The 14314-nt window shown below is 42.8% G+C and overlaps 1 protein-coding gene across 1 annotated transcript; it reads left to right on the top strand.

The window, feature by feature from the left end:
* Positions 1–238: 238 nt before the first annotated feature.
* On the top strand, positions 239–12276 carry LOC147182030 (leukocyte cell-derived chemotaxin 1-like). The gene is made up of 7 exons (XM_086079593.1): positions 239–355; positions 504–644; positions 2132–2272; positions 4051–4164; positions 5977–6127; positions 10291–10397; positions 11476–12276. The coding sequence occupies exons 1-7, from the start codon at positions 284–286 to the stop codon at positions 11695–11697; spliced, it is 948 nt and encodes a 315-aa protein (XP_085935719.1). The 5' UTR covers positions 239–283; the 3' UTR covers positions 11698–12276.
* The last annotated feature ends 2038 nt before the right edge of the window (positions 12277–14314 follow it).

Here is a 14314-nt window from a genome sequence, read left to right as displayed (position 1 = left end):
AGAATCGGTAAATTCTTATGAATTCCTAGCTTGATCATTAATCACTCATAGACCTTGGTCTGCCCACACACGCCGGTCAGGCAAAATTCTGAACACTCGGTGATGTTTCAGTGGGTCGTGACTAGGGGGGAAACATGTGCGTCGTGCGCAACGAGACCCGAGGAAGGGTGGGTGGGCTCTGCCTCCTCCCCCTCAGAGAGAGAGAGAGAGAGAAAGAGAGAGAGAGAGAGAGGGCCCATTGAGCAAGAGTGTTACAGGGATCCTCAGGTGTTTGGCTCCAGTCATGGCCGGGAACTCTGAGAAAGTACCGATCGCCTCGGCGGGTCCGGAGGACCTGCAGCAGTTCATGCCTCCAGTAAGAGTCTATTCTTTCACTCTTAATTGTTCAGCACGGTGGGACATTTTATCTTCCGTCCAAGATACGTCATCATGGAGACACTTTTAAATATATCCGATGTTAGCCCCGTGATAATTGATGAAGGATGTTTTTGTGCATTTTGCAGGCGTACTCCAGCGTGGCCGAGAAACCTGCAGCCACGGGGCGTGTCCTGAAGGCCGGGATCGCGGTGCTCATCGCCGGGGCCCTGTTGCTCCTCCTGGGGGCCGTTGGAGCGTTCTACTTCTGGAACAACAATGAAAAACACGTAAGACTGTTGTTCCTGTGAATTCAAGCGTGCGCTATGATGAGGCACTTAAATGGGACATTAAGTCTGTTCTGCCTGACAAATCCATTTGGTTGCAGCAGCAGCAGCAGCAGGAGTAGCAGCTTTACTTAATAAAAACCTTCCTAGGCACACACAAGACAGACTTCTAGGAAAAGGCACAGACACATTTGAATTGGGCACAAACTGGAGGCTTTTGGGGGGCGACTCCAAACCGAAGGCTGCTTTTTTCGCAGTGTACGAAAAAGACACGTTACACTAGTGAGTGCATGAATGGAGCCCTTGTGTATGTGGAGGATCTTGGAAGGTTGGGTGGGGTGGGGGGGTTCTCTGGTCCGGCTGATGGTCCAGGGGCAAGAGGTGTGCGAGAGGAGAGGGAGAAAGTGTAGTTTTCTGCCTGTTTCTTTTAATGACGAAGACCTACAGTATATAGATCATTTAATAATTTTTGTAAACAAAACAAAAAAGGTGACATGATATATCTGTATGATTGAAAAATGATTGACGGCCACTGACCTGAAATTAATGGAAAAAAACTTGTGTTTCGGTTTGTCCCACCAGATATACCACAAGATTTTCTCTCCCCCAATTTACTAAAAGAAAAAGGAAAGAAAATCGAAATCAATCCAATATCTAAATAAATCCAGAACCTGTGGGTGAGGACATTAAATCACACTCTATACACTGTTGGGTCAAAAATAACCTAACTATGTGTCAAAAATGGACCGATCCTCTACTTGGGTCAATTTGACCCAACTTTGAGTTAAGAAATTGGTCTTTTTGTGTAAAACAACTCATAAATATTGGTTCGATCCTTTACTTGCATGGGTAAAAAAAAGGGTCATTGTGTATAAAACAACCCAAAAGTTGGGTTAAATTGATCAATAAAGTGGATCGGTCCATTTTTTATCCATAATTGGGTTACTTTGGACCCAACTGTTTTTAAAGTGGAAGTGGATGCAGTGGCAGCCCTAGCTTGAATGACTTCCCAAGAACGTACACAGGAACGGCCGTGGTTCTGTGATTGTAGCACGAAATGCATCTTGAGATATTTTCCGAGACAAGCCTTCGCAAGTAACCAATCGGTGCGTCCTTGGTTTAAGCTAGCTGACAAGATCAACATGCGGGTGTTCTTGCTTTATGCGTACTTTCAACTGGAACAGTACTTGGGCCGTGGCTACTTTCTGACAAGCTGACGTTAGCTCCTCCTCCAAATACTACGAAGATACCACACTTTCTTGTCAATGGCATGACATCGCTGAAGACCCTTATAATGTAATGATGCCAGTAGAAAACTATTTTACATAGCATTCATGGGGGAGGGGGGGAGTTGCCCCCCCCCCCCCCCCCCCCAATATATGTGAGAGAGAGGACTCGGGTTGGGAGTGACTCTCATACCTTACATGCCTGTGTGTGTTCGTGTGTGCCTGCGCGTGTGTGTGCGTATGTGTGTGTGTGTGTGCGCACAGGTCTACAATGTCCACTACAGCATGAGCATCAATGGCAAAGTGGAGGAGGGCACGATGGAAATCGACACAGAGAACAACATGGAAAAGTTCAGCACCGGCAGTGGGGCGGACGAGGCCGTGGAGGTCCACGATTTTGAGATTGTGAGTGAGCAAACACCTCAGGGCGCCCATGTTTGGAAATAAAAACACCACATTAAAAATAAGTTTCCTGAATCTCAAATGCACTCATTTTCAGTAAACTCAACATCACACACTTGATGTACTTGGGTAAAACTTTTTTGGGGGGGTCCACTACTTACGTCAATTTGACGTAACTTTCTCTGTTATTTTGCATAAAACAACCACAAGAATTGGATTGTTTTGCATAAAATAACCCCCCCCCCCAAAAAAAAATTTTTTAAAGAAAAATGGGCCTGTTTGTGAAAAAAAACAACACATCAACAATTTGAGAAAGTTGGGTCAAACTGGCTCAAGTAGTGGATCGGTCCATTTTTCAAATTTGTACCCACCTGTTTTTAGAGTGTATTTGGTGGTTGTTCTATATAAACAAAAAAAAACAACAACAAAAAGTTTTTGGGTGGGTTTTTCCATTTTGACCCAACTTTTTGGCTTAAAGGACTAACCCAAAAAGTTTTGTTGGGCCCATTTTGACCCTACTTGTTTTGTTTGTGTTTTTATTTTTTATTTTTTTTCCTTAAAGAGCTCAGTATTGTTCATTCGGAAATGTCATCATCATTGCTCTTTATTTATTTATTTTTTATTTTTTTTATTTTTATTTTTATTTATTTATTCATATATATATATATATATATATATATATATATATATATATATATATTTTTTGTATGTGGGTGAGAATGTGTATGTGCGTGCGTGCGTGTGTGCGTGCGTGCGTGTATTTGTTAGCTCACCAAAAATCTATTAGAAAAAAATCCCAAACCGTTCACCTAAACCGAACACCGCCGTCAGGAGACCCGAGGGGACCAAAGAAAACCAAGGAAGGTGAAATCCAGCACCGACCAGACACCACCCACCAGAATTCTTCCCCAACCCAAGAAACATCTAGATTCCAACAAATCCAAAAAATAAAAAATCAGGGAGACCTCAAGAGACCGAAGGAGAGACTGAGGAAAGGAAGGAAGGACAGACGAAGCCGAGTGAGATCCACAGACACCAACCTCCACCGATTCAATGACCTGAGGAGGAAGCAGATTGTGTCTGAGTTTCGGTAGATGCTGGTGTGGTGGATCCGGCATGCATGAAAATCTCCACCAAAGAGGGGAGTCGTCGACCCCCGCCGGGACAGAGCAAGCGCAACACCTCAGGGCCCCCCAGGCCGCGGCAGCGCCAAAGGACGACCCCCGGGCCCCGCCAGGGCCACCGGCCGGAGAGCAAACCCAGGAGCAGGAGCGCCCCCCACCCCAACACGGGCGCACCCGCCCACCAAGCCCACACCCACCCCACCGGGACCCCGGCGGGCATATGGGACCAGGCCGGCGGGGCGATAGGGCTCGCCCCCCGGATACTGGGGCCCGCCCGAGGTGCCAGGATGCCCACCGGAGCGGGGCGGGCACAACATCCAACCCCAGCCACCCCCCCGGAGTTTTGTTTGTGTTTTGTTGTTGTTGACAAACCCCGAAATCTGGTTGTTTTGTGGGTTATTTACATAAACACAAAATTATTATATTGGCCTTTTTTTGACCCAACTTGGAATTATTATTTTTTACCCGATTGTTTTGAGTGAAAGTACACGAATAAATGAAACACCCCAAAAAATTGGACTTTGTGGTTATTCATTTTGAGCCAACTTTTTGGGTTAAATGAATAACCCAAAACATTGTCTGTCCCTTTTTGACCCAAATGTTTTTAGAGTGCACGTAAAGAAACAGGATGGATTCAAAATATACTTTTTTTTGTAGGGAATCACAGGAATCCGGTTTTCAGGTGGCGAGAAGTGTTTCATCAAGACCCAGGTGAAGGCCCGCCTGCCTGATGTGGAGGGTCTTGACAAGGACTCGATGACCTTTGACCTGGTGGGTTGAGCGTGTCTTTTTAAGTTGTGTGTTCTCTTCCGGTAGTAGAAGAACTTTCATGTACACTTTAGAAGAACATTTTGCAATTGTTTTATCTGCTTGCCTGACGGAGGAACAATACGGAAAAAACTAATCATCCTGCTGAATGACTACAGGTTATTTCTGCTACTTTTATGCATGCAAGTGCACTATAACGAAATGTAATTCCTACTACGGCCTGGGGGATTTAGAAAAATAATAAAAAATGGAAGAGAATCACAGATATGAAAACTCAAAACAGTGGACGCAATTTTTAACACTACTCGTAATTGTGTCCCATTGTGTCATTTATAACCTTCCTCAGTTTAACATAATATCATTTATTAGTTAACTAAAGCATGAATCAAAGCAAGGTCAATCAATTTCTCTTTGGACTGAAATAAAATATTTAGTCTCTTTAAATTTGATACTGAATTGCAAACCCACATCTATAGATTGATATTGCATACATTTACGGCTCACCTGTTTTCTGAAGTTGAGCCGTGATTGGTTGTTACCTGAGCCCTGAGCTACTGTGATGTCATTTTCACTGGACAGCATGTGGCAAAATGGCCGCCCCCTGAGATGGCTAAAAATAGGTGGTTAACTGTTTAAATGCTTAACACACATACACGCAGGTTTGTTTTACTATCTTTGTGGGGCCATCTCATTGACATAATGCATTTCCTAGCCCCTCCCCCTAACCCCAACCATCAAAAATGATTGCCTACCCCTATTCCTTACCCTAACCTCAACCATAACCCAATTCAAACCTAAACTCTAAAACCAAGTCTTGACACTCAAAAAGAGGTCTAAACTTGTGGGGCCCAGCAAAATGGCCCCACATGGACGGGTGGGCCCCACAACCCTGTGAAATCCCACAATGTTGGCCCCAAAATGTAACAAAAACAAGACTACACACACACACACACACACACACACGCGCGTCACTGTGATTGTTCAACTGAAGCTGTCTGATAATTAAAATCATTTAATTCCCCATAAGCTTCACATCCACATAAATCCACATCACCAGAATTGCCTTCATAAACACACACACACACACACGCGCACACACAAGTCATTACCACGCAAGGCTGTTCTTATTGCTTTTCTCTGCGTCATAAATGATCATTTATTTCACATTTGCGCTTTTGTGCTTGATTATGTTAGCGTCTCTCTTTGCCTTGGAAATGATCGTTTTGTTGCATGTGTGTGCGTAAACAGGGAGATGTTCTAATGCTTGCTGCAGGCTTGTCATTTGCTATAATTTAGAGCGATGGCATAGTGCATGTGGGTTAGACACACACGTGCGCGCACACAAACCCCAGCCAGAGAGAATGGGTCAAATAAACTCTTATTAGCTGTGCAGTGGAGAAGGACCCCCGCCTTTGTATTTTCCCCTCTAGCAAGTCATTTGTGCCGGACAAAATAAAAGACAGAAGTAGGCCTGCCGGATTCGATCCCCAGCAACAAATGCCTCTGAGTAAAAACAGCTTCCACCTTCTGGATGTAAATACAGTATGAATGTTTGCAGCCGTACAAACCTCATTAGTTTATCAATCTTTCCCCTCCCTGCAGATGTAGATGAGTTGTGACATGATGTATTCAGCGAAATGTAGCGCAAATAAGATCGGCGGGCTCAAGCCTCGAGGGTCCCTCGCTTGATTTGTTGTTTTTGCGAGGGTCTCGAATGCTCGTCAAAAAGGCTAACACGACGAATCACGCGAGGTTTGAGGCCTGCCGCAGCCGTTCGGGGTCACGAAGGCTCATGACGTGCTTGTGTTCTCGAAGGCGGATGAGGTGATGCCGGCCAAGTTTGAGGATGACCTCGTGTGGGTGGCGGCGGGCGCGCCGCTGTCTGACTCCACGTTCCTCAGCGACAAGATCAAGGATTTGTGTGGGGATCTGCCCATCTTCTGGCTCCGTCCCACCTACTCTACCAGTAAGCAATCACGCGGCTCATACATTAAAGATTAGCATAAAAACATGGCTGAATGTCAGACAAACAAATTGGGACATCGAGCCATGACGCCTGCGGGGATTGGCATCAATTTGTCTACTCAGCTCGCTCAGCAGCAGTAGTAGTGGTAGGAATGTGCCAACCCTTGGCACATTAGCGCATGCGGGAAACTTCACTTAAAGTACGTGATCCCAAAATGATATCTGCTTCAAATACACTGCTGCTAAAGTCAAGTGAAAAAAAAGCTGTTTGTCGAACAGCAAAAATGCTACAAAGTGAAAACACGCATGAACGGCCATCCCCAGCTGAAGTCTGAGTTTCTGACGTCACTCACGAGTCCACGCGTTTCAAGGGCAGTGGCGGGCATTCCGTCAACATTAATGGAAGGCCCGTCAAACCTGGCGGGTTTTTCTGTCATTTTGCTTTTTAAAGAAATTGAATAGACAGGAAATGCAAATGTTCCCCTCCTGAGGGATTTTTTTCTAATTCATTGGAAAAATATATCAAAACACAAATCAAAGTTCAGGTGATTGTCATTATCTTTACCACATGGTGAGCCGAGTGTAGTTAGATAGGAACTAATGGTAGATATCCAGTCCGACATTAAGAGGTGGCACTCTCCTATTTCTATAAAGCACAATGACTGGCTGTGTCCGAATGTGCACCCTAATCCCTACTGAGGGGGTCACGAAAACTTAGGGCGTTTTAATTTACCCACAATACACTCTGAAAAGTAGTAAACATCAGTGAAAGGTAGGCAGCGGAAAAGTCCATGTATTCAACTTACTGTAGGTGTGGCAACGCAAGATGGCCGCCGCCGGCTTTGCTGTGTCCGCCTGCAAATCCACCTCAGAGTCTGATATTGATCTTTTTTGAAACTTTGAGCCAGGACAGCGTCGTAGCGTTTTCATTTCATTTTCTTAACTCAAGAACTACACACGCGTTTGTGTCGGCTCGCATCGGGATAGCATCACTTTTACAGCGGGCGACTTGAATGACATAAGCACACTTTTCTCAGGTCTATACAGAGTATTCACTGACGTCACGGGATCGCGATCCCGCCCTCATGGTCGGGCAACTTTCCCGTGAAGTCAGCTTTGCTTCTATTGAGTTTACACCGAATGTTCTTTTGTTATTGACGAATGTCACCCGCAGCTTCCTCTAACGTTACTTGTGTAAGCAAGACGTATGCAGAAGATTTAGCTCAACACTCTTTGCATCGGTACACGTTGAAACGTTTGGTTAGTGGAATCGATTGGATTACAAACATTTGCCGATACTGCCCGCAACGGACGACTTGAAAACGTATGCTCTAAGGTAGGATGGCTTGGCTCTCAAAACACGGACATTCTTGCGTCGTCTGTACTTTCGGCTTTTATTGGTTGCTATGTGCATTTATCATTTGTGAATTCGAGGTGAAGAATCTCGGGTTATTTTTAAACCAAGTCGCTAGTTCCCTCGAACGCGCTAGCTGCTAGCACTAGCATGTTACAACGAAAACAACAACAACAGCATTGTTGATTCATCACTTATTTTCGTACACTTTAACAACAATTTAAATTTTCGGGCTGCTGGGAAGGAAAATAAGAGACCTTAAGGAGGGTATTTGGAGAGATCTCAAAATCGAACATCTTGACCACGAATCTATTTTTAGCCAGAGCTAGCCACGGCTAGCGGCTCACATATATCCCGATTGCATTATGGTCAAAATATTTTTACCATCATATTTTTACACTTACCTTAACCAAAATGGTCCGAACACACTTTGGTAGACTTTGTCGGTTGGAAATCCTTTGGATAGAGCTTTTGTAATTAATAATAAAGTAATAATTAAAAGCTTTGTAACTTCTTTGCCGTTCCCATTCGACATTCCATGGAGCGGCACACAATGTTGGGCAAATGGCGGTGCCGGTGTCAGATTGTATCGGGGTCACCTACCGATGGCGTCACACTACAGGATTGGCTGGAGATGATCCGTTTACAAGTGTACAATAAAGTTATTTGGAGAAAAAAAATCCGGTTGACGTCAAAACATTGGAAAGAAAATATGAAATAACAAAAATGCATGGACTGAAATTGTCAAAACGTCAATAAACCTAAGAATATAAAAGCAGGATACTTGAAGATTTAAGAAATAAAAAAAAATAGATTGAAGCGCCGTCGATCTTGCCGATGACGTCAGTACAGCAGCGCTAACGAAATGCGCGATTCAGACGTGTTCACTTTGGTTTGGTTTCTTTTTGAGCAGCTCACAAATCACAATACATCACAAAAATGGTCTTAATGACAATAGGACCACATTAGCAATCTAAACTGACAATATTTGTCACATCTCAGGCAATTAATTTGATTATTTATTCAATATATCTTGCTCTTATATTCTTAGGTTTATTTACATTTTTACAATTTCAGCCCGTACATTTTTTTCAATTTAAATAACATCTTTAATATTTTCTTTCCAATGTTTGATGTCAATTGGATCATTTCTAGTTCGTAGCGTGACGTGTTCGTTAGGCGACTCCGATACGATCTGGCAGCCCGATCACATCTGGTATCGACACCGGCATGTGAAGTTTCATTTCACATCTTTGCGAAGCGGTTGGTGAAAATCCGGAAGGAATGAACAAATGAATGAATCAAAGTAACTTGTAGTAAGCAACATGAGCGCTCCTCAGCATTTGATTGCGTTGTCTCGCTGGCCGTTTGCCCCACGAAAGGCCTGCTGGGTCGATAGGTGGGGGTCGGTGACGCCATGTCAATACTATGTATATGACTACTGGAGTAATCGTGCGCTTGGTGATGTAACGAGCGTACGGACTTCCATACTATATGTAAGTCCGTGGATGAGCGGCGCTCGGCAGAACAGCATTTTGGGATCAAAATATGCATTGTCAAGCTATACTATGGGGCCATTATTTATTATACCAGAACGCTGACGGTACGTTCTTTGCATGTTAAAAAAGACCTGAACGCCCAAAGGATATTTTTTAGAAGTGCCGAAGCTTCGTACCGGTGCGTTCCAGCCCACTTAAAACACTGTTACAGCTCAAGTTTGACACTGTATGATACAATGAGATTCTTGTTGTCATTTTACTTACATATGAATGAACTTGTGGCATTTCCTTCAAAGATACAGTATATCTATTCAATAAAAGACGATACGTATGGGTGCTTTTAAAGTGATCCATAAAGTTGACGAGTTGAGCACTTTTTTACATTTAGAACAGATATAAAATTTGTGATGAATCCTGAGTTAACTAGTGAAGTCATGCGATTAATTACGATTACAAATTGTTATTGCCTGAAGCCCCTAATTTTTAATAATATATATTTTTCTTTTAAATATTTTATTTTCAATTATTAATTATATTTTATTTTAATAAGGAAAAGATTATTACATGTATACGTGTGTATGTTTGTGTGTGTGTGTATATATATCAGTGTTGTCAAAGTTAAGGTGTTAAAAGATTGATTAATCACAAAAATGATCGCATTAATCATGAATTAACGCAGGTTAATCGCACTATTAATTTTGACAGCAGATGAGCCTTTAGCATAACAGCGGCTGGTTACGCTAAAGGTAGCACAGTTTGTTTTTGAGCAATAAACATAACTACATGCATTAAAGTAAAGCATTTAATAAATGTTTGCGTGTGACATTCAGAATAGCCGCTCATGACAAACTACTGGTGTCATTTTGTTTCTTTTCAAATTATGCAAGTAATTAACTGAGTAGAAAAAGAGGAGGATGAGAGTGTGCAGTGGATCAAAAAATGTTGAAGACGTCCTCATAACATTAAATGTCGAAAGAATTAACACAAAGACAGGTGCTCTTGAAATTTGGCAGGCATTAAAAGCCTTTTTAATTAAGTGATTAAGATGTGATTCATCTGATTACATTTTTTTTTGTACCGTTTGACAGCTCGCACGCACACACAGTATATAACATACACATATACACTGTATATTTTGTAGTCACAAATGGCATCACAGTCTCAATAGTAGTTTCAAAACATACTTTTGGCCATAGACGAGCTTGAAAGTGTTAAAAAAAAAGAAGACAACTTTGTTCGCCAAAAGTTTGCGATCACACGGCGTCCTGCAGCATCGCCATTGTGCTCTCCAAAGTTTTCGATGTCACGCAGGCGGGCAAAGAAAGGCGAGAGCCGCCCCCCGCCGCCGCCGTCAGGCACCCGTGGATGAGGAAGAAGAGGACGTGGAGGCAGAGTTCAACCCGGAGAACCCCTATCAGGTGAGTCACACGCACGGAGGTGCAAATTCTTCCCCTTTTGCCTGGCCGCAACTGTCGGCTCGGATCTGCGGTCTACCTGAGGAGGCTTTGTGGGAGCCGAGTTTCTCACAGCGGCAGATGCCGAGGTCGCGGCGGAGGGCGGCCGATTGTCACTGCAAATCTCAGCGTGTCCGTTTGTTTCCTTATGTGAGGGGCTCTTTAGGACAACTTTCCTTTCAGCGGCGCGGCTCAATGAATAATTCCACAGCTCTCTCCTCCTCTGGCCTGTTTGCCCTGCTGAGCTCACACAGATTCCATACATACACATGGTCACCCTTGACCTTTCTTGCCATAGTACATCTTTGTCCCTTCAACACACGTTTCTCTCTCTCTCTTCTTCTTAATCCTCTTTCTTACCCGCCAGAGTAAACCGCCCCCTCCTTCTTTTGAAACCGGGGGGTAAACAGAAAGCGGTTTGAACCCTATGTGCTGAAAAAAGGAAATATTTCACAACAAGGGTGAGAATCCAGGATGTTAACTCATTCACTGCCATTGACGGCTATAGACGTCAAAAATTCATTTGAACTATTTCTGTTAGTTTAAAAAAAAATCCACTCTTGCTAACAAGAGTATGAAAACCTAGGATTTTTTTATTTTATTGTAAATTTAGAACTGATATCAAATTTGTGATTAATCGTTACTTAACTAGTGAAGTCATGTGATTAATTACAATTTAAAAATTTAAGCGCCTGACGGGCCTAATTTAAAAAAAGTATTAAAAATAAGGGGCGTTTAATCGTGATTAATCGCATGATAATTTTATATCTGTTATTAATGTACAATAAAAAAATTGGTTTTCATAAAAAATGAAATTCAATGAAAAATTGTTAAGCTAATAGAAATAGTTCACATGAATTTTTGACGTCTATAGTCGTCAATGAGTTAATAACAAAAATGTGGGCTGGGGGGGGGGAATGGTAGAAAAACAAGTGTTTTAATGATATTTCGGCTCAGTAGATAAATATCGATCTGTCCGCGTGTTTGCATGCACAGCATCCTATGAATCACACCTCGATCTCCGTCCTCTGCCTCCTCTTAGAATAACCTTGAGGGGGAGGATACCATGAGCATTGACCCCAGGTTGGACCACGAGGGCGTTTGCTGCCGAGAGTGCCGTCGCAGTTACACCCACTGCCAGAGAATCTGCGAGCCGCTGGGAGGCTACCACCCGTGGCCGTACCATTACAGAGGCTGCCGAGTGGCCTGTAGGGTGATCATGCCTTGCAACTGGTGGGTGGCACGTATTTTGGGTATTGTGTAAACGCACCCACCCGGGACATGGCAGAGAGCGAGATGGCTGGTGGGAGGGATTTTGTTTTGAGAGGACCAGCAAAATGAAGCAAAACCTGTTGGCGGGGTTTTCCATATACTGTAGGTAGCGTTTGGTCTGAGCAGCTATTTGGCCGGAAGTAGACATTGACTAAAAGGTGTGAATATTCCCTTGCAAAGTGAGAATATGATTTTGTAATCCGATACCTATTGCCATGAGAATTGATTCTAAATAATATATTAAAATGTCACCTACTTAGCTAAACATGTATTTATGATTGTAAGCTGGGTCTTATTCCCTTCCTGTTGAATGTAAATGTAAAAGGGTGCAACATTCTACTCACTATCGGCAATCATCCTTTGTTAAAAGTTCTCATCAGTGCTGTGAGAAACTTTTCTGACCTCCATGTTTTCTTTCCACTTTTAGTTCCCTCTGTACATTTAGTAAGTTTCACTCATTAAGCAAGATATTGTGCGCTTAAGGACCCTTCATCCAAATGTATTTTTAGCTGCATCGGGAGGCAATTTCAAAGTGCAATATCACAGAATAAACATTTTGGGTGTTTATGAAGAGTTGACTTGTTATTTCTAGGGGTGGGTGAGTACCCATAACAAGATATTATACTGTATAGCCGGCTTTATTTCACGGTATCGTAGCCTGGAAACCAGACTAATCTAGTCACAGTGGCCATTAAAATGGGAGTCAACCTTAAACATTTCTTGACAATAATATGTTACATGTGACCTCACCAGTCTAAACATGACATTCTGATGAATATTACATTTATCGAATAGGAGTTATGAAGCAAAATTCTGCCGTTTTTATTCATCTCAGGAGGCGGCCATTTTACCACTTCTTGTCAACTAAAGATGACATCACTCTTGCTCAGGCAACGACCAATCACAGCTCACCTGTTTTCTGAAGCTGCACTTTGATTGGTTGTTACCTGAGACCTGAGCAACATTAATGACATCTTCAGTCGACAGCAAAGTGGCCGCTCCCTGAGATGGATAGAAACGGCTGGATTTTGCTGCTTAACTCATATTATTTAGAAAACCATAGAAGAAGTTGGTCACGTGACCACATATTCTTGAAGAGACATCCATTTCGCTCATTCGGTAAAAAAAGGGAGACACAAACAATGTTTTGCTCTCCAAGGTAAAATTTCTATGATTACGGTTTTTTGATGGCTGTGTTTAAACAAGACAACTTTGAAAACAGTTCACACATGTTTTAGTAAGCTACATCATGAGTCTATTTGGCTAGCATGATGCTGGCTCAAAACAGCTGGGGGAGGCATTTTTTCCCAAAATGGTGGGGTTGGGGTAATTTGTGCCAAAGGACCTGAGTTAAGTTGTGCCAATGGTACAATTTCCCCTAAATTTTGATGATTTACTCTATACTATTACTTGATTGTATTTTATTGTTGTAAACTGCATTCTTATATTTGATTACTAAAAGTAAACGCCATTCTTAAATTTTGACCAAAATTCATCATATCACCAGATACAAAAGGAAGACAGGGTTTTAACTCCTCTTGAGGAAAGCGGGGAAGACCATACCTCAGTGAGGTTGGAAAGGAGATACAAATCTGCAGGATGGCCATCAAAAATGAATTAAATTTGTCTTCCTTTTATATAGCATTATCATTTGTGAGATTAAAATGATTTCGGTTATCAATGGCACAATTTACCCTACTGAATTCTGACTACTGGGGGCAAGTTGTGCCACAAAATCACTTTTTGTTTTCTAAAGCTATATTTCTCAGTTGATTAAAGATCCAAAGTATATGAACATATTTTAGTTGGAGGCATTCTTGTAATCCCCTTGCATAAAAGACACTTTTAAGTAAACATCGACACTACTTACCGGCTCATACTGTTATCGATCTGGGAGAGAAAAAAAAAAGTGGATTTGAACATCCTTAGTTACGTCATATTAGTTTTTTTGTGTGGGATTGGAGGCTGATGAAAAGCACATTCTGCTTTTGCCATGCGTCACATCAGTGAGTTTCTCTGAAGGGACACACAGAAAGAAAGTTTCCAGAGATTCTTTAATGCGAGACTTGCATCTCCTAGAACTCTTTAATGAGACTAAAGAGTCTGTAGTCGTCACGCTACCAGATCTTACCCACGATGCAAAGTGCTTAGCTCCTTTTGATGTCACAGTGACGCCCTGGGCGGGGGTCGGCGGGTGGTAAGGATGAGGATGGCGAGTTTGTATATGTGTCAAGTATCCTGGATGAATGTGTGTGTGTGTGTGTGTGAGTGAGTGCTATGTCTACGACTTCCATCTCGAGCCCCCCAAATGAGCTTTTGATCATCTCTGGAGATGAAAGAAGGTGTGAAGAATGTAACGTGAACGAGCGGCTTGAGCCGGATTGGAGGCTGATCCATATTAATGCTCTCGTGGCACCGGACGCCCACTCATGGTCGCAGCGCTTGGGGAAACGGAGGTCTTAACTCCCACATCTTGAAATGGAAGTCACTCCACCTCTTCAAGGATGACCAAACAAGGCAAGTGGCATTTCAAGATGGTACCAACCTAAGCGCGATAAATAAACAAAATCCGCCAGCTCTCGGGCAGACCCCGAGCATCCTTCCGTCAT

Source organism: Leptonotus elevatus, chromosome 1 (genome assembly GCF_054856555.1).
Source record: "Leptonotus elevatus isolate MCC_2025b chromosome 1, RoL_Lele_1.0, whole genome shotgun sequence".
Classification (NCBI taxonomy): domain Eukaryota; kingdom Metazoa; phylum Chordata; class Actinopteri; order Syngnathiformes; family Syngnathidae; genus Leptonotus; species Leptonotus elevatus.
Note: the sequence above shows the minus strand (reverse complement) of the source record. Positions and strands in the feature narration are given on the sequence as shown.

Bases quoted from the DNA above. Each gene is read 5' to 3' on its own strand.
- LOC147182030 (XM_086079593.1), top strand. From the start codon at position 284: ATGGCCGGGAACTCTGAGAAAGTACCGATCGCCTCGGCGGGTCCGGAG. The intron at 4,165-5,976 runs GTGGGTTGAGCG...GTGTTCTCGAAG, and splicing joins ACTCGATGACCTTTGACCTG to GCGGATGAGGTGATGCCGGC. The intron at 10,398-11,475 runs GTGAGTCACACG...GCCTCCTCTTAG, and splicing joins ACCCGGAGAACCCCTATCAG to AATAACCTTGAGGGGGAGGA.